Below are 24,368 nucleotides of genomic sequence, written 5' to 3' on the forward strand. Positions count from 1 at the left end.
TTCAGACAGCTCCTCCTCTGTTACCCCTCCTTCCTTTCCGGACTGAGTCTCCTCACAGGTCTACAAGCTGTGCTGATGTTTTTTCATTTATGCACCACTTATCTCTTCCTCCGGTGTGAGGCAGCGCAGAGCTCCGCTGCACAGTGCATACATCTTTAACAACACCGTGTGTGTGTGTGTTTCTGCAGGCATGTACATCCCCAGCTGCGATGAGGACGGCTACTACAGGCAGCTGCAGTGTGACCAGAGCATGGGAGAGTGTTGGTGTGTTGACCAGCACGGAGGAGAAATTATGGGCTCTAGAATCCATGGCAACCCTGACTGTGGTAAGAGCTGTAGGACTGTCGGGAAGAGCTTCTTGGTGGTTATACAATAACAAAAAGCAGGCATTGGTTGAGACGCGTTTTAAGCCACGCTTAAAGTTTAGTATGGGTCAGCCTATGAGAAATGCCTGCACATCCAGTGTTTTTTTTTTGTTTTTTTTTTGTTGTTTTTTTTACCTTTAACGACTGGGTCGTCATAGATACAGAACAAAATAGATAACGACTGGGTTTTAACCAGGCAAGTCAGTTAAGAACAAATTCTTATTTTCAATGACGGCCTAGGAACAGTGGGTTAACTGCCTGTTCAGGTGCAGAACGACAGATTTGTACCTTGTCGGCTCGGGGATTTGAACATGCAACCTTCTGGTTACTAGTCCAACTCTCTAACCACTAGGCTACCCTGCCGTGTCCCATCAACCATTTCATTAACTCGATGTCTACTATAAAAAGCATCTAGACATTATATCCCCATGCTTCTCGCCTAACATTTAGTTTGCAACAACAGGAGGGGGTTTGTACAAACGTTTCTGTCTGTCTCTGGACATTTGCAGCATTGTGTCGATATTGAAACTGGATCTCCACTCTCCTATTGACAATGAGTTGCCATGTCAGGATGAGACGAGCATCTTCTCTCAGCCAGTCGGAATCAGGAAGCAGCATCATTGTTATGGACATTTGCAAAGAAGTGTCAACATAAAAACAGGTTAAACGACATGCAGATAACTTTGCTGTTATTTTGGCTTCACTGTTTAACGTGACTGGAAGTTAGCCCGAGTTGGTTAGCTAGCAAGCAAGGGATGAGAGCGTTGCCAGCCAGTAAGGCAATGGAACATTTAGAACGACTGGGTTGCGTCCGTAGATACAGAACAAATAGACTTAACGACTGGGTTGAGTCCGTAGATACAGAACAAAAATACTTAACGACTGGGTCGCGTCCGTAGATACAGAACAAATAGACTTAACGACTGGGTCGCGTCCGTAGATACAGAACAAATAGACTTAACGACTGGGTTGCGTCCATAGAAACAGAACAAATAGACTTAACGACTGGGTCGCGTCCGTAGATACAGAACAAATAGACTTCACGACTGGGTCGCGTCCGTAGATACAGAACAAATAGACTTAACGACTGGGTCGCGTCCGTAGATACAGAACAAATAGACTGAACGACTGGGTTGAGTCCATAGATACAGAACAAATAGACTTAATGACTGGGTCGCGTCCGTAGATACAGAACAAATAGACTTAACGACTGGGTTGAGTCCGTAGATACAGAACAAAAATACTTAACGACTGGGTCGCGTCCATAGATACAGAACAAACAGACTTAACGACTGGGTCGCATCCATAGATACAGAACAAATAGACTTAACGACTGGGTCGCATCCATAGATACAGAACAAATAGACTTAACGACTGGGTCGCGTCCATAGAAACAGAACAAATAGACTTAACGACTGGGTCGCATCCATAGATACAGAACAAATAGACTTAACGACTGGGTCGAGTCTGTAGATACAGAACAAATAGACTTAACGACTGGGTCGCGTCCATAGATACAGAACAAATAGACTTAACGACTGGGTCGAGTCTGTAGATACAGAACAAATAGACTTAACGACTGGGTCGCGTCCATAGATACAGAACAAAAAGACTTAACGACTGGGTTGAGTCCATAGATACAGAACAAATAGACTTAACGACTGGGTCGCGTCTGTAGATACAGAACAAATAGACTTAACGACTGGGTTGAGTCCATAGATACAGAACAAATAGACTTAACGACTGGGTTGAGTCCGTAGATACAGAACAAATAGACTTAACAACTGGGTCGCGTCCTTAGATACAGAACAAATAGACTTAATGACTGGGTCATAGATACAGAACAAAAGACTGAACGACTGGGTTGAGTCCGTAGATACAGAACAAATAGACTGAACGACTGGGTCGTGTCCATAGATACAGAACAAAAGACTTAAGACTTAGATACAGAACAAATAGACTTTGGGTTCCGTCCGTAGATACAGAACAAATAGACTGAACGACTGGGTTGAGTCCGTAGATACAGAACAAATAGACTGAACGACTGGGTCGCGTCCATAGATACAGAACAAATAGACTTAACGACTGGGTCGCGTCCATAGATACAGAACAAAAAGACTTAACGACTGGGTCGCGTCCATAGATACAGAACGAATAGACTTAACGACTGGGTCGAGTCCGTAGATACAGAACAAAAAGACTTAACAACTGGGTCGCGTCCATAGATACAGAACAAAAAGACTTAACGACTGGGTCGCGTCCATAGATACAGAACGAATAGACTTAACGACTGGGTCGCGTCCATAGATACAGAACAAAAAGACTTAACGACTGGGTTGCGTCCATAGATACAGAACGAATAGACTTAACGACTGGGTCGAGTCCGTAGATACAGAACAAAAAGACTTAACGACTGGGTCGCGTCCATAGATACAGAACAAAAAGACTTAACGACTGGGTCGCGTCCATAGATACAGAACAAATAGACTTAACGACTGGGTCGCGTCCATAGATACAGAACAAAAAGACTTAACGACTGGGTTGAGTCCATAGATACAGAACAAACAGACTTAACGACTGGGTCGCGTCCATAGATACAGAACAAACAGACTTAACGACTGGGTTGCGTCCATAGATACAGAACAAACAGACTTAACGACTGGGTTGCGTCCATAGATACAGAACAAATAGACTGAACGACTGGGTCGCATCCATAGATACAGAACAAATAGACTTAACGACTGGGTCGCGTCCATAGATACAGAACAAACAGACTTAACGACTGGGTTGCGTCCATAGATACAGAACAAATAGACTGAACGACTGGGTCGCGTCCATAGATACAGAACAAATAGACTGAACGACTGGGTCGCGTCCATAGATACAGAACAAATAGACTTAACGACTGGGTCGCGTCCATAGATACAGAACAAACAGACTTAACGACTGGGTTGCGTCCATAGATACAGAACAAATAGAATGAACGACTGGGTCGCGTCCATAGATACAGAACAAACAGACTTAACGACTGGGTCGCATCCATAGATACAGAACAAACAGACTTAACGACTGGGTCGCGTCCATAGATACAGAACAAACAGACTTAACGACTGGGTTGCGTCCATAGATACAGAACAAAAAGACTGAACGACTGGGTCGCCATAGATACAGAACAAAAAGACTTAACGACTGGGTCGCTTCCATAGATACAGAACAAACAGACTTAACGACTGGGTCGCGTCCGTAGATACAGAACAAAAAGACTTAACGACTGGGTTGCGTCCATAGATACAGAACAAAAAGACTTAACGACTGGGTTGCGTCCAAAAAAACTGGGTCGCGTCCGTAGATATAGAACAAAAAGACTTAACGACTGGGTTGCGTCCGTAGATACAGAACAAAAAGACTTAACGACTGGGTTGAGTCCATAGATACAGAACAAAAAGACTTAACGACTGGGTTGAGTCCGTAGATACAGAACGAATAGACTTAACGACTGGGTCGCGTCCGTAGATACAGAACAAATAGACTTAACGACTGGGTCGAGTCTGTAGATACAGAACAAATAGACTTAACGACTGGGTCGCGTCCATAGATACAGAACAAAAAGACTTAACGACTGGGTTGCGTCCATAGATACAGAACAAATAGACTTAACGACTGGGTCGCGTCCATAGATACAGAACAAATAGACTTAACGACTGGGTTGAGTCCGTAGATACAGAACAAATAGACTTAACAACTGGGTCGCGTCCTTAGATACAGAACAAATAGACTTAATGACTGGGTCGCGTCTGTAGATACAGAACAAATAGACTGAACGACTGGGTTGAGTCCGTAGATACAGAACAAATAGACTGAACAACTGGGTCGTGTCCTTAGATACAGAACAAAAAGACTTAACGATTGGGTCGCGTCCGTAGATACAGAACAAATAGACTGAACGACTGGGTTGGGTAGATACAGAACAAAGTCCGTAGATACAGAACAAAAGACTTAACGACTGGGTCGCGTCCATAGATACAGAACGACTAGATACAGATACAGAACAAAAAGACTTAACGACTGGGTTGCGTCCGTAGATACAGAACGACTGGGTTGAGTCTGTAGATACAGAACAAAAAGACTTAACGACTGGTCCGTTGCGTCCGTAGATACAGAACAAAAGACTTAACGACTGGGTTGAGTCCGTAGATACAGAACAAAAGACTTAACGACTGGGTTGAGTCCGTAGATACAGAACAAAAAGACTTAACGACTGGGTTGAGTCCGTAGATACAGAACAAATAGACTTAACGACTGGGTTGAGTCCGTAGATACAGAACAAAAAGACTTAACGACTGGGTTGAGTCCGTAGATACAGAACAAAAAGACTTAACGACTGGGTTGAGTCCGTAGATACAGAACAAAAAGACTTAACGACTGGGTTGAGTCCGTAGATACAGAACAAAAAGACTTAACGACTGGGTTGAGTCCGTAGATACAGAACAAACTTAAGACTTAACGACTGGGTCGAGTCCATAGATACAGAACAAATAGACTTAACGACTGGGTTGAGTCCGTAGATACAGAACAAATAGACTTAACGACTGGGTCGCGTCCTTAGATACAGAACAAATAGACTTAATGACTGGGTTGCGTCCGTAGATACAGAACAAATAGACTTAACGACTGGGTCGCGTCCGTAGATACAGAACAAATAGACTGAACGACTGGGTTGAGTCCGTAGATACAGTCGACTGGGTCGTGTAGATACAGAACAAATAGACTTAACGACTGGGTCGCGTCCATAGATACAGAACAAATAGACTTAACGACTGGGTTGAGTCCGTAGATACAGAACAAATAGACTGAACGACTGGGTCGTGTCCGTAGATACAGAACAAAAAGACTTAACGACTGGGTCGCGTCCATAGATACAGAACAAATAGACTTAACGACTGGGTCGCGTCCGTAGATACAGAACAACTGGGTCGCGTCCGTAGATACAGAACAACTGGGTCGCGTCCGTAGATACAGAACAACTGGGTCGCGTCCGTAGATACAGAACAAAAAGACTTAACGACTGGGTCGCGTCTTCATCAACCTAACCAGAATGAACGGCCTGCCGGCTTGGCTAGCAACCATAGATGTGTCGGGACTGGGCCTATATTTTTGTTGAGGGATGAAATAGAATACCTATGAATACATTTATCAAAATGACGATTTTGATTTAATTGGTGACCCGTTGTAGAAAGGCAATTATGAACTGGGTGGTTCGAGCCTTGAATGCTGATTGGCTGAAAGCCGTTTTATATCAGACCGTAAACCACGGGTATGACAAAACATTTATTTTTACTGCTCTAATTATGTTGGTAACCAGTTTATAATAGCAATAAGGCCCGAGGAGGTGTGGTATATGGTCAATATACCACGGCTAAGAGCTGTGTGCAGGCACTCCTCTTTGCGTCCTGCCTAAGAACAGCCCTTAGCCGTGGTATATTGGCCATATACCACACCTCCTCGGGCCTTATTGCTTTATTGTACACTCAAGGTTTTAATTATTTATTTTTTTAACCTTTATTTAACCAGGTAAGTCAGTTATGAACAAATTCTTATTTTCAATGACGGCCTAGGAACAGTGGGTTAACTCTCTGTTCAGGGGCAGAACGACAGATTTTTACCTTGTCAGCTCGGAGGTTTGAACTTGCAACCTTTGGGTTACTAGTCCAACGCTCTAACGACTAGGCTACCCTGCCGCCCCAGGTTGTGCAAAAAGGGCTTTTTTATCACGGCTACACTGCTCTACAGGACTCCTCTTCTTCTGTGAGGTTTAACAGCGGTTGGTATCCAATATGTGGCTTTACCTCCCCAATGGAACTACAGTGTAGATCCATTACACTTTGTGATACAACATGGGAAAAGGGGAACGGGGAAATATATTAAATAAATGAAGATATACATATATTTTAATTACCCTACCAACTTAACCCTACACTCATTAAAAACCCACTACCACATTCCACTACTTTGATCCTATCTGCTCCTGCACCATGCCAGCGGCCTGGGGGACGGGACAACACACCCTGTATCTCTTCCGAAGTCAAATCTCGTATATCCAAATACATCCCCTGCAGCTGCCACCACAACATCTATTCTCTGTGATTTACGTTTCATTTCCGCGGTACAGTTGATAACCATTGCTATAAACACTAAGAAGCCAACCTTACTGAAGCATAGATCACTCGTTGGCCGATCCTTCTGTTCTGGCACAGGGTCTACTATTCACTGGAATCCTCTCAGGATCCCTCACCCTTGACCCCTCCTCCTCTACTTTCTTCACTGCCTCCGCGTACGACACTGTCTGCACTACTCTGACTCAAAGCCACCTCAATCTGCCTCTCTCACACCAGACACTTCTGATCCCCAGCATCATAGACACCCCTCCAGTTAACACACACCACTTTATCCACCGAAACGACACAATCCTCTGTCCCATTGCCCTCCTGCACACTTCCCACATCTTGGAATCTCCGTCCTTTACACCGCTGTGACATGGCCATAACCGTGGCACCTGAAACACTGCAGTGGATCCGTAACAGAAGCTCTAACAGGAGACCTGATATATCCTAACATGGCTTTGTTGGGTAGAGACTCTGACTCAAAACCAAGTGGAGGCTGCTGATGGGAGGACGGCTCATAATGTCTAGAACGGAGCTAATGAACTGGCATCAAACACATGGACACAAATGTGTTTGATGTATTTTATACTATTCCACTCCAGCCATGACCACGAGCCCGTCCTCCCCAATTAAGGTACCACCAACCTCCGGTGTTCAAAACTCAAAAGGACTGACGGTGACTGCTCTGTTTCACCACGCTCACCACCGGGTCTGCGTCGCACCAAACGACGAGCGTCACCAACACCAGGAATCTTCAACTTCAATTGTTCCACCTCCAAACGTAACGCTACCCCAGAAACCCCTCCCTTTAATGGTGCCCTGTAACTAAGTGTAAAGCAAGATACAAGCCTTTCCCCAAGTTGCGTCGCACGGAGAGCCCTGCTACCTCCGATCTGAAGAAACACAAACAAACATCACCAGTCCACTTCGGGTTACCTTCACCGACTCAACAGCACCCACCATCTTTCCCACCCAACCTGAAACCACCCGTGAATCAGCCAAAAGGCCCGGTTCCGCCCTCACTCCCACTGGACCAAACTTGTCTTTATCAATAACCATGTCCATCAATGCAAGTCTCTGGCTCAGAGATCCTCACAACACCATCTACCCCTTGACCTCCAGAAGTGGAACTGGCGCCTGCCTCACTCTGTTTGAACTTGTCATCAGTCTTCCTCTTCATACCCTCTCCATTGTTATTGTTAGCTTCAATAGACTCAAACCTCCATCAGTCTTCCTTGTTATTGTTAGCTTCAATAGACTCAAACCTCCATCAGTCTTCCTTGTTATTGTTAGCTTCAATAGACTCAAACCTCCATCAGTCTTCCTCTTCATACCCTCTCCATTGTTATTGCTAGCTTTAATAGACTCAAACCTCCCTCAGTCTTCATCTCCATTGTTATTGCTAGCTTCAATAGATTTAAACCTCCCTCAGTCTTCCTCTTCATACCCTCTCCATTGTTATTGCTAGCTTCAATAGATTCAAACCTCCCTCAGTCTTCCTTGTTATTGTTATTGTTAGCTTCAATAGATTCAAACCTCCCTCAGTCTTCCTTGTTATTGCTAGCTTCAATAGATTCAAACCTCCCTCAGTCTTCCTCTCCATTGTTATTGTTAGCTTCAATAGATTTAAACCTCCCTCAGTCTTCCTCTTCATACCCTCTCCATTGTTATTGCTAGCTTCAATAGATTCAAACCTCCCTCAGTCTTCCTTGTTATTGTTATTGTTAGCTTCAATAGATTCAAACCTCCCTCAGTCTTCCTTGTTATTGCTAGCTTCAATAGATTCAAACCTCCCTCAGTCTTCCTCTCCATTGTTATTGTTAGCTTCAATAGACTCAAACCTCCCTCAGTCTTCCTCTTCATACCCTCTCCATTGTTATTGTTAGCTTCAATAGATTCAAACCTCCCTCAGTCTTCCTTGTTATTGTTAGCTTCAATAGATTCAAACCTCCCTCAGTCTTCCTCTTCATACCCTCTCCATTGTTATTGCTAGCTTCAATAGACTCAAACCTCCCTCAGTCTTTTCAACCTCCTCTCACTTTCAAATCAAATCACATTTTATTGGTCACATGCACATGGTTAGCAAATGTCATTGAGAGTGTAGTGTAGGAAAATACTTTCCCTCCCATTTTGTATTTATTAAGGATCCCCATTGGCTGTTGCCAAGGCAACAGCTACTCTTCCTGGGGCCCAATCTCATTAAAGCACTTACATATAAAACATAATATAAAACAGTACATCATAAAACATTATCACACCACTACATATCTACAATACAAAATGTGTAATACCACCATACAACAATACTACAATGTACGTGTGTGTAGAGTGCGTGTGCTAGCGTGTGTGTGTCTGTATCTTTGTGTGTGTCTCTTCACAGTCCCCGCTGTTCCATAAGGTGTATTTTTACCTGCTTTTTAAATCTGATTCTACTGCTTTCATCAGTTACCTGATGTGGAATAGAGTTCCATGTAGTCATGGCTCTATGTAGTACTGTGTGCCTCCCATAGTCTGTTCTGGACTTGGGGACTGTGAAGAGACCTCTGGTGGCATGTCTTGTGGGGTATGCGTGGGTGTCCGAGCTGTGTGCTAGTTTTTTAAACAGACAGCTCGGTTCATTCAGCTTGTCAACACTTCTTTCAAAAACAAGCAGTGATGAAGTCGATCTCTCCTCCACTTTGAACCAGGAGAGATTTACATGCATATCATTAATGTTAGCTCTCTATGTACTTTTAAGGGCCAGCCGTGCTGCCCTGTTCTGAGACAATTGTAATTTTCTAAAGTCTCTCTTTGTGGCACCTGACCACACTGCTGAACAGTAGTCCAGGTGCGACAAAACTATGGCCTGTAGGACCTGCCTTGTTGATAGTGTTGTTACATCAAATCAAATTGTATTGATCACAAACACGTGTTTAGCAGATGTTATTGTGGGTGCAGCGAAATGCTTGTGTTCCTAGCTCCAACAGTGCAGTAAAAATCTAACAAGTAATATCTAACCATTTCACAACATTACACACACATTTAAAGTAAAGGAATGGAATTAAGAATATATAAATATTTGGACAAGAAATGTCAGAATCTTAAGAAGACAAAGGAGCTCTTTATTATGGACAGACTTCTCCCCATTTTAGCTACTGTTGTATCAATATGTTTTGACCATGACAGTGACAGACCATGACACCATGACTCAACTTGCTCAATTTCCACATTATTCAGTACAATATTTAACTGAGGTTTGGTGTTTAGTGAATGATTTGTCCAAAATACAATGCTTTTCATTTTGGAAATATTTAGGACTAATTTATTCCTTGCCACCCATTCTGGACCTAACTGCAGCTCTTTGTTAAGTTTTGCAGTCATTTCAGTCGCTGTAGTAGCTGACGTGTATAGTGTTGAGGCATCCGCATACATAGACACACTGGCTTTACTCAAGGTCGGTGGCATGTTGTTAGTAAAAACTGAAAAAAGCCCTAAAGGGCCCTAAACAGCTACCCTGGGGAACTCCTGATTCTAACTGGATGATATTTGAGAGGCTTCCATTAAAGAACACCCTCTGTGTTTTGTTAGGCAGGTAACTCTTTATCCACATTAAGGCAAAGGGTGTAAAGCCATAACACATACGTTTTTCCAGCAGCAGCAGACTAATGTCAAAAGGTGCACTGAAGTCTAACAAAACAACCCCTACAATCTTTTTATCATAAATTTTTCCCAGCCAATCATCAGTCATGGCTTTTGGTTTTATAATAACACCAGGGTTAAAACAAATGCACTGTGTGGACATCACACTGTACTGAATAGTCCAGAGCAGTGGGATGGCACGGCAGCACAGTGGGGTTGGTTTGAATTTCATCAGTATTAAAGGGATAGTTCATTTGAAATATAAAATACACATTTCTTTCCTTACCCTGAAAGCAGTGTGTGGACAAGGAGAGACTGCAACATGTACCAGTATTAACTACCTACAAACATCCTACTGTATGTTACCTGAAGTCTTTTCTCACAAGAAATCATAGGAATTGTTAACTGAAAAATACTCTTTTCATTTCATCCCTCGCTCCAGATGAACTGCTGGGATATTCCGGAGATTTTGGGAGTGGCGTGGGATGGGAGGATGAGGAGGAGAAGGAGGAGAACGGAGAAGAGGTGGAGGAGGAGGAGGAGGAGGAAGAGGGGGAGGCAGACGATGGAGGATACATCTGGTAGAAACTGAACCCAAACGGAGAACCTGGTCAGGATGGATCCACTGGCCTACAACTACAGGGATGATGGCTGAGGCTTGCGTCCAAAATGGCACCCTATTCCCTATGTAGTGCACTACTATTGACCAGGTCTCATAGGGACACCCATAGGGGTCTGTCAAAAGTAGTGCACTATATAGGGAATAGGGTGTCATTTGGGATGCAAACATTTTTGTCTCCTAACAGCAAAAGATTTGGGGATTTTGGGGCATGGAATTCTGTCTCTATTGTCGCCGTGTGGATCTGGGGGGGGGGGGGGTACAGTGGTGAGATTGCTAGTTTTTGTCTTAAATATGTGAATTATTGCTTAATTCTTTTCTGTTTTGTAAGCAAGAGAGCGTCTAGCGACACCATAGAGAACTATCATCTGATAATCTGGCCATCAAATGTTGCTGTCAGAAATGCATCTCGTATCATACATTTATGTTCCATTGTGAACAATTGCTTGAATATTGAAATCGCAGATCTGCTAAAATGGAACGGATTGAGACCTGAGACAGTGGAAAAGGGTTCAATATTTACCTGGTTATGTTGTTAAAATCAGAGTTGCTGCATATATAAATCCTGTAGCTATGATCTATGAAGCAGGACAACGAGACGAGCAGGAAGGAAAAGCTCTGGTTATATCCCAAATGGAACACTGTTCCCTTTATAGTGTACAGCTTTTTATCAGGGCCCATGAAGCTCTGGTCTAAAGTCGTGCACTATACAGGGATTAGGGAGCCACTTGGGATGCAAGCCTCTCTTTTAGAGGGTGATTCCACTACTGAGAGAAGTTATTATTTTTCTCTTAAACGTTTCTTAACGAAGCACATTTCTCAGTTCGATTTTGACGCGGATGTCATCAAAGTAATGTTGCTCATTGGATTATTGGTGAAAATGAACGTGTTTCATGCATTATGTAGGTAAATTCAGGGCTGAGAGACAGGCTTGTTATGATGGAAGGCTTTTGTGCTACTTTATTGCTAAAAGGTATACTGACGTACACGGCTCTCGGCGGTCTATAAACCTTTAAAATACTATATATATATATATATCGATTAACATAGACACAATAACTACTAATATCTCTTATGAAACTGCTATGGGAACTTTGTTACTTATTGTGTTATTTCAACTCAAAATGTATATTACTTCTCCCATCAACCTACACCACCAAGGGTAACATCCCAAATGGCCCCCTATGCCCTATATCATTCACTACTTTCTATCCAGGGCTCATACAGACTCTCTGGTCCAAAGTAGTGTACTATATAGGGCACGGTCTTCCATTTGGGATGCAGCCACTACCTTATCCTATATGGGAACTCTGTAAATCACGTCAAAGAATGTGTCAGTCGCCGTTCTATTCTCAGTCTTTTGTGTTTTGTGTTTATAAAACAATGTGTATGCTACTTGAAGTTCTGTGTGTATACTTGAAATCTCACCGTTAGATTGTTTTCTACGAGTATATTGTTGCCATTATTATTCCATCACTTCAGTTGTTTTTAGTATATTGCACGTTATAGTGAACATGAATGTACTTCTACTAGGCTGAGCACTTTACTATTAAAAGGCATTGGGCCCCAAAAAACCTCTTGCATTTTCAGTACTACTTTACAAATAGCATCTCTCCTGCAATTTTTTGTAAGATTTGGGAGGTAAATCTCTGAATCCTTTGTGACGTGACTTCTGTTGAATAGTTAGAAATATAGTGATGTGTACTTGTATGTGATCAACAAAATGACTGACAAAATGACTGATAGTTTAAAAACAAATCCAACGTACATGTACAGTTATAGGATCCTTTATTTCCAAGTCCCTGTCACCTAAAATGGACGTTTATGTCAGAGCTGAACGTGGAGACAGGTTTTCATTTCATTGGTCCTAAACTGCCTCCCGACGTCAGGAAATTAAACTGCACTCTCAACAGTATCAACCCTAGCTCAGTGGTCCCGACCCTAGCTCAGTGGTCCCGACCCTAGCTCAGTGGTCCCGACCCTAGCTCAGTGGTCCCGACCCTAGCTCAGTGGTCCCGACCATAGCTCAGTGGTCCCGACCTAGCTCAGTGGTCCCCGTCAGTGGTCCCATAGCTCAGTGGTCCCGACCCTAGCTCAGTGGTCCCGACCCGAGCTCAGTGGTCCCGACCCGAGCTCAGTGGTCCCGACCCGAGCTCAGTGGTCCCGACCCGAGCTCAGTGGTCCCGCGACAGGCAGAAGAGGACACCACAGTGGTCCGAGCTCAGTGGTCCCGACCCGAGCTCAGTGAGCTCAGTGGCAGAGTGGTCCCGACCCGAGCTCAGTGGTCCCAATCAATGTCCTTGTCGCGACAGGCAGAAGAGGACACCACTTTGTCCAAACCTAAGAAGAGACACCACTGTTGTCCATCACCAACAATACTCTGATATAAAAAGAAACACCACTGTTGTCCTTGTGGAGCTACATCACCACTGTTGTCCTTGTGGCGCGACAGGCAGAAGAAACTGTTGTCCTGGCACGACAGGCAGAAAGGACACCACTGTTGTCCTTGTGGCGCGACAGGCAGAAGAGGACACCATCACCAGAAGAGGACAACTGTTGTCCTTGTGATATAAAACCTAAAGAAGAGGACACCACTGTTGTCCTTGTACATCACCACTGTTGTCCTTGTGGCGCGACAGGCAGAAGATAAAACCTTGTGGCGCGACAAGAAGAGGACACCACTGTTGTCCATCAGGCAGAAGAATGTCCTTGTCTGATAGAGGAAACCTTGTAAAGGAGACACCGACAGGCAGAAGAGGACACCATCACCAGACGAGGAACCACTGTTGTCCTTGTGGCGCGACAGGCAGAAGAGGATAAAACTGTTGTCCTTGTAAAGAAGAGGACACCACTGTTGTCCATCACCAGAAGAGGACACCTCTGGAGGCAGATCAATAAACAGGCTCTAAAGTGCCATTTGTGCCAAACCTAAAGGAGACCGAGCTACATCACCAACAATACTCTGATATAAAACCTAAAGGAGACCGAGCTACATCACCAACAATACTCTGATATAAAACCTAAAGGAGACCGAGCTACATCACCAACAATCCTCCGACATAAACCTAAAGGAGACCGAGCTACATCACCAACAATACTCTGATATAAAACCTAAAGGAGACTGAGCTACAGCACCAACAATACTCAACAATAATAAAACCTAAAGGAAAGGGTAGAGATATGCTATGATGCACTCTTCGGAAGTTGTATGATAACAGCCCTGTACCGAACATTATATTTAGAGTTGATGGTGCAGTTATACAGTATTTGCAAATACTGCTCATCTCAAACATACTTTATTATCACCTGTAGATTAGAAGTGTGGATGTGTAGCATTTGCAATTTAATCTTTACAGCCTTACAACAAAACATGACAAGGGAGGAATGATTGTTAAAAATATTTATGGAATTTCTCACGTTAAAATGATCTGAGTTATCCTAAGTACATCCAGTAATAATGCAAATAATGTCTATGTGCCAAATGGCAACCTATACTTTATAGTGCACTACATTGGACCAGGATCAATAGGGCTTTGGTCAAAAGTAGTGCACTATGTAGGTAATAGGGTGTTATTTGGGATACACCCTGCGTGTTTTGTCAGCTCCAGGATAATGAATTATACAAAGAAAGAGACCATCTCCATTTTACATTATTTACAATGAATACAGAAACGTTAATGGTACTCAATAGTTAAATACTGATATACAGCGTTGGGGGTCAGTTTCATTTAAATTCAGGTAGGAAACTGAAACTCCCAATTAAATTGTTCCTCATTAAAAAGCTTTGAGACTAAATGTGAATATCAGTTTAGTTCCTGAATTGAAATGGAACTGAGCACAAGGCTGGCTGATACAATTCCCAGAGATTCAGAGCGACAGACGAACTCTCATATCATTGTACTGATAGTCAAGAAGTACCTGCAGCATTTCAACCATAGATTTGTCTGAATCACAAAGCCAATACTTCACATCATGGACATCATAAATCATTTCAATAAATGACCTACACAGCAGACAGGAAATGTGACAAATAGATCATCAAAAGGCTGAATCAGACTGCCAAAACATTCCCCTCTATTTAAACTATAAGGCAGTATTAGCCTACGTGGCTGGAAGTACCGGTTCCCATTAGTTCATTCTGATAATAAATAATAATCAACTAAAATATATGTCAGTGATGGCCATTTCAGATTCAAATTAAATTGACATCAAGATAATAAGAAATGTTGCAAATGACAGAGGCTTAGAATGACAAAGAAGATTTACTAGTAGGCCTAGAAATTAGAGGTCGACCGATTAATCGGTATGGCCGATTAATTAGGGCCGATTTCAAGTTTCGGATTGTTACGGGAAAAAAAAATAATAATAAATAAATAAAATAATAAAAATTAAAATAAATCTGTATTTTTGGGCGCCGATTTGCCGATTTAAAAAAAATTGTTTTTTTTTTAAATGATACCTTTATTTTGCTAGGCAAGTCAGTTAAGAACACATTCTTATTTTCAATGACCGCCTAGAAACGGTGGGTTAACTGCCTTGGGTTAACTGCCTTGTTCAGGGGCAGAACGACAGATTTTCACCTGTCAGATCGGGGGATCCAATCTTGCAACCTTACAGTTGACTCGTCCAACGCAATAACGACCTATCTCCACAAGGAGACTGCCTGTTACGCGAATGCAGTGAGCCAGGGTAAGTTGTCAGCTAGCATTAAACTTATCTTGTAAAAAACAATCAATCATAATCACTAGTTAGTACACATGGTTGATATTACTAGATATCTAGTGTGTCCTGCGTTGCATATAATCTGACTGAGCATACAAGCATACAAGTATCTAAGTATCTGACTGAGTGGTGATAGGCAGAAGCAGGCGTGCAAACATTCATTCAGACAGCATACTCGTGCGTTTTGCCAGCAGCTCTTCGTCGTGCGTCAAGCATTGCGCTGTTTATGACTTCAAGCCTATCAACTCCCGAGATGAGGCTGGTGTAACCGATGTGAAATGGCTAGCTAGTTAGCGCGCGCTAATAGCGTTTCAAACGTCACTCGCTCTGAGACTTCTAGTAGTTGTTCCCCTTGCTCTGCATGGGTAACGCTGCTTCGAGGGTGGCTGTTGTCGTTGTGTTGCTGGTTCGAGCCCAGGGAGGAGCGAGGAGAGGGACGGAAGCTATACTGTAACACTGGCAATGCTAAAGTGCCTATAAGAACATCCAATAGTCAAAGGTTAATGAAATACAAATGGTATAGAGGGAAATAGTCCTATAATTCCTATAATAACTACAACCTAAAACTTCTTACCTGGGAATATTGAAGTCTCATGTTAAAAGGAACCACCAGCTTTCATATGTTCTCATGTTCTGAGCAAGGAACTTAAACGTTAGCTTTCTTACATTCTTCTCCAACACTTTGTTTTTGCATTATTTAAACCAAATTGAACATGTTTCATTATTTACTTGAGGCTAAATAGATTTTATTGATGTATTATATTAAGTGAAAATAAGTGTTCATTCAGTATTGTTGTAATTATCATTACTACAAATAAATAAATAAAATAAAAATCGGCCGATTAATCGGTATCGGCTTTTTTGGTCCTCCAATATTCGGTATCGGCGTTGAAAAATCATAATCAGTCGACCTCTACTAGAAATATCTGGGACGTGTTCATTTTAGGGCCTGCAACGGAAAACATTTTAAAACATTTTGCAACTGAAAAGGAAAATTAGTGTTTCCATTGTCCAAGTGCCGTTTCAGTCCATTTTCATCCGTTTGGTGCCTAATGAACACGACCCAGGTCTGCGAACAGGAAAGGGCATGGACCAAGAGCCCTATTCAAACTGGTGCCCAGGCTATCTGGTGTTTCCTTGAGTAGTACGTCACTCAAAGCATGCAAGTGGGATTTTTTGTTGTTGTTTTAAACCAGCCTTGATCAAATAGAGCCCAAATATATATTTTTAAACCAGACTTGATTGAAAAAGGACCAATATATGTATTCTAAAACCAGACTTGATTGAAAAGGGACCAATATCTATATTTTTCAACGAAACCTCTGCCAGAGCTGTGTTAGTAGAGTAGCATAGCCTTTTTTGTTAAGATTAGCATTGCAGTGGCCACTGATGGTCATTCCGCTTTATTGCTGCATACCATGGAATGATGGCAATGGCGGTCTCTTGTCTCTGGCCTGTTACAATGTACCTGCATATCATGGCAGTATAGCCATTCATTCATTAAACTGTAGTAGGACAAACATTACATCACTACTATAACCCCTCCCCCTCCAGGTCTATTATATATGTAAACATCCCAAAGTCACTTGCAAAATAGTTTGCATACGTCTTTGGCTGAGTGCATTGAAGGCAATAGCTGCGTGGACAATTACAATTGATCTCAAACCCCCGGGACGCGTACCAAATGTCAATCCTATTCCCTATGTAGTGCACTACTTTTGACCAGGGTTGGCACCCTATTCCCTATTTAGGGCACTACTTTTGTTCAGGGTTGGCACCCTATTTCCTATTTAGTGCACTACTTTTGACCAGGGTTGGCACCCTATTCCCTATTTAGGGCACTACTTTTGTTCAGGGTTGGCACCCTATTTCCTATTTAGTGCACTACTTTTGACCAGGGTTGGCACCCTATTCCCCATTTAGTGCACTACTTTTGATCAGGGTTGGCACCCTATTCCCTATTTATTGCACTACTTTTGACCAGGGAGGGGGCATAGAGAGTATGGGTTCTCTGAAGTAGTGCACTATATAGTCAATATGCTGCCATTTGGGATACAGAAACCATGTATAGAAACAGAATCAGGTCAAATGGACTCCGCCCCTAAACTTTATATGACGTTCTATTCGATGCGATTGGAACTTGAGTCTGTTGGAATAATCCTGCTCAGTCTATCTATCCTCTTTCATGTCCTCTTAGTGATAAGAACATCTTATTCTAGGTAGGACTGCTATGTACAAGCATTTGTACCGCCACCATTCACGTAAATATCCTTATCATTTATAATCTATTTCATTTAAAAACTACTTGGTCCTTCATGTGTTTCAGAAATAATTTTAAAAGTTCACAGTATACCTTATAAAGGATCTACATTGGTACAGGTCATCTGCCGTATACTGTAGCTTGAGTTGCAGCTATGATCAGATCTGTTGGGGTAGAACCGGATACTCTAATTTACACGCCAGAGAACGGGTCGACGTTGTACTGAACTAATGGACTTATTAGTATCACACGCAAACCCATCTTGAATCTTGTGACCATGATCCACTTTTAAAAGTTTGCATAGATAGAAACCTTTAAAACTGACCAATTAATGCTGAAATTGACAGGTGTACTCAATCAGAAAGCTGATTATTGGGAGCTTCACATCTTTCCACATGGAGTCGGGGGGGTGGGTGGGGGGTGGGGGGTGGACGATATGGTCCGTTTCATTTGATAGCTTATCTCCTTCATTCCCCCCCAGAAAGATGGGAGTCCGTTTGGTAAGAGAAGCGCTGCCTAGATGTCAGTCGATGTATTGTGCCAGCCACCTGAAGCCGTCTCCATAGCCCTGCTTCTTCAGGACACTGCACATGAAAATCTCCAGAGGCCGTGCCTGCAGATCCTTCAACGACACGTTACCCTGGAGAAGAACAACAGGAACAAAGCTGTAATAAAGACCACTCCAGCAACTTCACATTTCTCCGCTGAAAAACATTATCCCAAGTCTAAATATAGTAATGTACACACACTTAAGGTTAAAAAAAATAAAAAAATAATAAGAATGTTTTACCCACTTGTGTCATACGGTGCATTCAGAAAGTATTCAGACCCCTAGACTTTTTCCACATTGTTAGGTTACAGCCTTATTCTAAAATGTATCAAATTATTTGTTTTCGTCATCAATCTACACACAACACTGCATAATAAAGCAACAACAGGTTCAAATTTTTTTTTGCAAATTGATATAAAAACAATAAATTAACTTATTTCCATAAGTATTCAGACCCTTCTGTTTTGAAACTCGAAATTGAGCTCAGGTGCATCCTGTTTCCATTGATCATCCTTGAGATGTTTCTACAACTTGGTTGGAGTCCACCTATAGTAAATGAAATTGATTGGACATGATTTGGAAAGACACACACCTGTCTATATAAAAAGGTCCCACAGTTGACAGTGCATGTCAGAGGAAAAAAAACAAGCCATGAGGTCGAAGGAATTATCCGTAGAGCTCCGAGACAGGATTGTGTTGAGGCACAGATCTGGGGAAGGGTACCAAAAATGTCTGCAGCATTGAAGGTCCCCAAGAACACAGTGGCCACCAACATTCGTAAATGGAAGAAGTTTGAAAGAACCAAGACCCTTCCTAGAGCTGGCCACCCAGCCAAACTGAGCAATTATGGTAGAAGGGCCTTGGTCAGGGAGTTGACCAAGAAACCAATGGTCACTCTGACAGAGCTCCAGAATTCCTCTGTGGAGATGGGAGAACCTTCCAGAAGGACAACCATCTCTGCAGCACTCCACCAAACAGGCCTTTATGGTAGAGTGGCCAGAAGGAAGCCACTCCTCAGTAAAAGGCACACGACAGCCTGCTTGGAGTTTGCCAAAAAGGCACCTAAAGAGACTGACCATGAGAAACAAGATTCTCTGGTCTGATGAAACCAAGATTGAACTCTTTGGCCTGAATGCCAAGCGTCACGTCTGGAGGAAAACCTGGCACCATCCCTACAGTGAAGCATGGTGGTGGCAGCATCATGCTGTGGGGATGATTTTCAGCGGCAGGGACTGAGAGACTAGTCAGGACCGAGGGAAAGATGAACGTAGCAAAGCAGAGAGAGATCCTTGATGAAAACCTGTTCAGGGGCTCAGACTGGGGCAGAGGTTCACCTTCCAGCAGGACAACGACCCTGAGCACACAGCCAAGACAACACAGGAGTGGCTTCAGGACAAGTCTTTGAATGTCCTTGAGTGGCCCAGCCAGAGCCCGGACTTGCACCCGATCAAACATCTTTGGAGAGACCTGAAAATAACTGTGCAGCGACGCTCCCCATCCACCCTGACAGAGGTTGAGAGGATCTTCAGAGAAGAATGGGAGAAACTCCCCAAATACAGGTGTGCCAAGCTTGTAATGTCATATCCAAGAAGACTGGAGGCTGTGATCACTGCTTCAACAAAGTACTGAGTAGAGGGTCTGAATACTTATACTTTTTTAATTTATTTTTTATGAATTTGCCCAAATTTCTAAAAACGTGTTTTTGATTTTGTCATTATATGGTATTGTGTGTAGCTTGATGAGGAAAGGCTGTAACGAAGTGTGGGGAAAAGTTGAGTGGTCTGAATACCTTCCGAAGGGCACGGTGCCTGGACCACCTATTGGGATGGGGCTTTTGTTAAGTAAAATCAGGTGATAAATGAGGTGAAAATAGACTGGAGTACCAATAACATTTTCTACAGCATATCTAAAGAACATGAATACTGTACCACACACACACACACACATCATTCAGACACACACACGTTAGTTGTGTTACACACTCATCTGAAATGGACTTAAAAAAATAAAATAATGATAATATAATAATGATACAATAATAATAATAATAATAATAATAATGATACAAATTCCATAGGCTATATCTATCTCTATGCTTACCTTTCCCGTGCATTGTCCATCGAGAACAAACGCCTCTCTCAGTCCCCCTTCACTGATGGCTTCAGGACGGTCTATCTTGTTACCCAGGACCAGCACAGGCACAGAGAGGATGGTCTCATCTGCTAACAGAGCCTGAACACACACACACACACACACACACACACACACACACACACACACACACACACACACACACACACACACACACACACACACACACAGGAAAGAGGTTCAGTAATGAGACAGATGGGACAGTGAGAATGTTTTTGTTGTGTGTCAACTGGGCTGCCTCAACTGGGCTGCCACAACCAGGGGTTTTTTTGCATTTTTTTTCACAATGACTGTTGATAAATTCGGCCCATTGTGTGCAGTGGAAGTGACTTACATCAAGTTCGATCTTGGATTCTGTAAGGCGGTCGTGGTCGGCACAGTCAACCAGAAAGACAACTCCATTGATAGCCGGCAGGTAGTTCTTCCAAACTCTTCTAGCTGTGAAAGAGACAGAAGATGTAGCACATGATGTAATGGGTCAAGATGCTGACAAAACCCTAGAAAGACATGTAATTAGTCAAGATGCTGACCAAACCCTAGAAAGACATGGTGTAATGAGTCAAGATGCTGACCAAACCCTGGAAAGACAATGTAATGTGTCAAGATGCTGACCAAACCCTAGAAAGACAATGTAATGTGTCAAGATGCTGACCAAACCATAGAAAGACAATGTAATGAGTCAAGATGCTGACCAAACCATAGAAAGACAATGACCAAACCCTAGAAAGACAATGTAAAGTGTCAAGATGCTGACCAAACCCTAGAAAGACATGGTGTAATGAGTCAAGATGCTGACCAAACCCTAGAAAGACATGAAAGACAATGTAATGAGTCAAGATGCTGACCAATGCTGACCAAACCCTAGAAAGACATGGTGTAATTAGTCAAGATGCTGACCAAACCCTAGAAAGACATGGTGTAATGAGTCAAGATGCTGACCAAACCCTAGAAAGACAATGTAATGAGTCAAGATGCTGACCAAACCCTAGAAAGACATGATGTAATGAGTCAAGATGCTGACCAAACCCTAGAAAGACAATGTAATGAGTCAAGATGCTGACCAAACCCTAGAAAGACAATGTAATGAGTCAAGATGCTGACCAAACCCTAGAAAGACAATGTAATGAGTCAAGATGCTGACCAAACCCTAGAAAGACAATGTAATGAGTCAAGATGCTGACCAAACCCTAGAAAGACAATGTAATGAGTCAAGATGCTGACCAAACCCTAGAAAGACAATGTAATGAGTCAAGATGCTGACCAAACCCTAGAAAGACAATGTAATGAGTCAAGATGCTGACCAAACCCTAGAAAGACAATGTAATGAGTCAAGATGCTGACCAAACCCTAGAAAGACAATGTAATGAGTCAAGATGCTGACCAAACCCTAGAAAGACAATGTAATGAGTCAAGATGCTGACCAAACCCTAGAAAAAGACAATGTAATGAGTCAAGATGCTGACCAAACCCTAGAAAGACAATGTAATGAGTCAAGATGCTGACCAAACCCTAGAAAGACAATGTAATGAGTCAAGATGCTGACCAAACCCTAGAAAGACATGATGTAATGTGTCAAGATGCTGACCAAACCCTAGAAAGACAATGTAATGAGTCAAGATGCTGACCAAACCCTAGAAAGACATGTAATGAGTCAAGATGCTGACCAAACCCTAGAAAGACATGGTGTAAAGTGTCAAGATGCTGATCAAACCCTAGAAAGACATGTAATTAGTCAAGATGCTGACCAAACCCTAGAAAGACATGGTGTAATGAGTCAAGATGCTGACCAAACCATAGAAAGACATGATGTAATGAGTCAAGATGCTGACCAAACCATAGAAAGACATGATGTAATGAGTCAAGATGCTGACCAAACCCTAGAAAGACAATGTAATGTGTCAAGATGCTGACCAAACCCTAGAAAGACAATGTAATGAGTCAAGATGCTGACCAAACCCTAGAAAGACATGGTGTAATGAGTCAAGATGCTGACCAAACCATAGAAAGACAATGTAATGAGTCAAGATGCTGACCAAACCATAGAAAGACAATGTAATGAGTCAAGATGCTGACCAAACCATAGAAAGACATGGTGTAATGAGTCAAGATGCTGACCAAACCCTAGAAAGACATGGTGTAATGTGTCAAGATGCTTACCAAACCCTAGAAAGACGCAGTGTCCAACTTGGTTAGGCCGAGGTCTTACCTTGTACGTGGCCGCCCAGATCAAACGTGGTGAATGTCATTCCAGCTATCGTCAACTCTTCCGATGCTTCAGGTAGAAACAAAACACATTTAAAAACGACTGACATTGTGTTCACTGCCGTTATTGGGACTTAAAACAACACAATAAAGTAGTTTGAAATGATGCTGCCTACTTGGATGCAACGTGGGCACATGCTGTCCAAGTCTATCATCTTTCAGCATATGCAGAAGGGTTGTTTTACCAGCATTATCCAACCCCAGGAAAACCAACTTTCCAGATTTTTTGTACAACCCTGGGAAAGCACATTGACAAGTTAATTCAACCTTTGAGTTGTAAAAACACACCACCACTCATTGTGACGTGCAGTACTATACTGATCAGGGTGGGTATCATTTGTGGAACGTTCCAACAGGAATCTGTTCCAAAAACTTTGTAAAATAACAAGGATGCCCACAAACAACGCATACAAAGTTGTATCGCGGCAGAATAAGATACCGGGTCGGGAGCGGGCTATTTTGTTAAGTTGTTCACTCACCACGTTTATTCCGACAAATGTCTGTCCTCACTCTGGTAGCCTATGGACAAACATTAAGAATAAGCTACCTGGTGAGTTGCCTAATTCGGCAGCTAGTTAGCCAGGTGAATTGATCATGCTACTTGGTATTCGTTGTTTGTGGGCATCCTTGTTATTTACAACGTTTTTGGAACAGATTCTAGGTGGAATGTAACACACATTATACCCACCCTGCCGATAATACATTATACCCACCCTGCCGATAATACATTATACCCACCCCCTGCCGATAATACATTATACCCACCCTGCCGATAATACATTATACCCACCCTGCCGATAATACATTATACCCACCCTGCCGATAATACATTATACCCACCCTGCCGACCCACCCTGCCGATAATACATTATACCCACCCTGCCGATAATACATTATACCCACCCTGCCGATAATACATTATACCCACCCTGCCGATAATACATTTGAAGTCATTGACGTGAAATCAGAGATTACCTAAAAACTGTAGCACACCACTAAAGCCTCTGTAGAGCCAATCAAAGAGGAATGACATTTCACTGGTCTTTGCCTAAGAAAGAAAACAATCGGGAAGTTAGCTAGCTCGTTAGCACACTGACAACTTGTCAAGACGGGATCAACTTGTCTCACTGGATCAGCAGTATTTTTTACATTTGCATCATGACTATATTGATAGCTACAGACTCTCTTCACACAAATGCACTTGCTACTGCTGCTAGCCAGCTTTAGGTTTGTCAACAACAATTACAAGTCTTTTCTTATCCTAGCATGCTATTAGTTAGCACCAGCTGATCGCTAACTTAGCTTGCTATCTCGGCTACGTGGCTATCAGCTTATCTGAAATCCTGGCCTCATGTGGACTAAGGACTCTTAAAACAGACAGACAGCTCTCCCTTTCGAAGTAAATGTATGACGGAACACACGTAACCTTATGTAACTATATAAATGACTAAATATTTGTAATAAAGATGCCAAAAGCTTACCTGTCCCTGTCGACAATGACAGCTTTGGTTAGATTGTTTTTGCGGATTCGATAAACGAACAGCTGATTGTATTGTTCTTCGACGTGACTTCGGGAACTTCCTAACTACCCCGGTGGCGCACTCGCGCCGCCTGCTGTGCGGGAGTATATTGCATTTTATTTTTTTATTTAATTTCACCT

General features: G+C 42.6%; 2 protein-coding genes across 2 annotated transcripts in view; one reads left to right on the forward strand and one right to left on the reverse strand.

The window, feature by feature from the left end:
* The window catches only part of LOC135513372 (testican-2-like), a 71,531-nt gene extending 60,523 nt beyond the window's left edge, over positions 1-11,008 (forward strand). Inside the window, exons 11-12 of the mRNA XM_064936298.1 lie at positions 189-326; positions 10,587-11,008. Coding sequence (XP_064792370.1) covers positions 189-326; positions 10,587-10,729 — 281 coding nt within the window. The 3' untranslated portion in view covers positions 10,730-11,008. The remainder of the gene's footprint in view (positions 1-188; positions 327-10,586) is intronic.
* A 3,140-nt stretch (positions 11,009-14,148) lies between these two features.
* LOC135511803 (GTP-binding protein SAR1b-like) lies at positions 14,149-24,278 on the reverse strand. Its single transcript, XM_064933266.1, has 7 exons — positions 24,190-24,278; positions 23,684-23,756; positions 22,825-22,944; positions 22,653-22,718; positions 20,781-20,884; positions 20,396-20,527; positions 14,149-18,385 (listed from the first exon to the last, which is right to left on the reverse strand). Exons 2-7 carry the CDS (start codon positions 23,739-23,741, stop codon positions 18,269-18,271), a joined length of 597 nt encoding a protein of 198 aa, XP_064789338.1. The 5' UTR covers positions 23,742-23,756; positions 24,190-24,278; the 3' UTR covers positions 14,149-18,268.
* Between the last annotated feature and the right edge of the window lie 90 nt (positions 24,279-24,368).

This window comes from Oncorhynchus masou, chromosome 24 (assembly GCF_036934945.1).
Source record: "Oncorhynchus masou masou isolate Uvic2021 chromosome 24, UVic_Omas_1.1, whole genome shotgun sequence".
In the NCBI taxonomy this organism is placed as follows: Eukaryota; Metazoa; Chordata; class Actinopteri; order Salmoniformes; family Salmonidae; genus Oncorhynchus; species Oncorhynchus masou.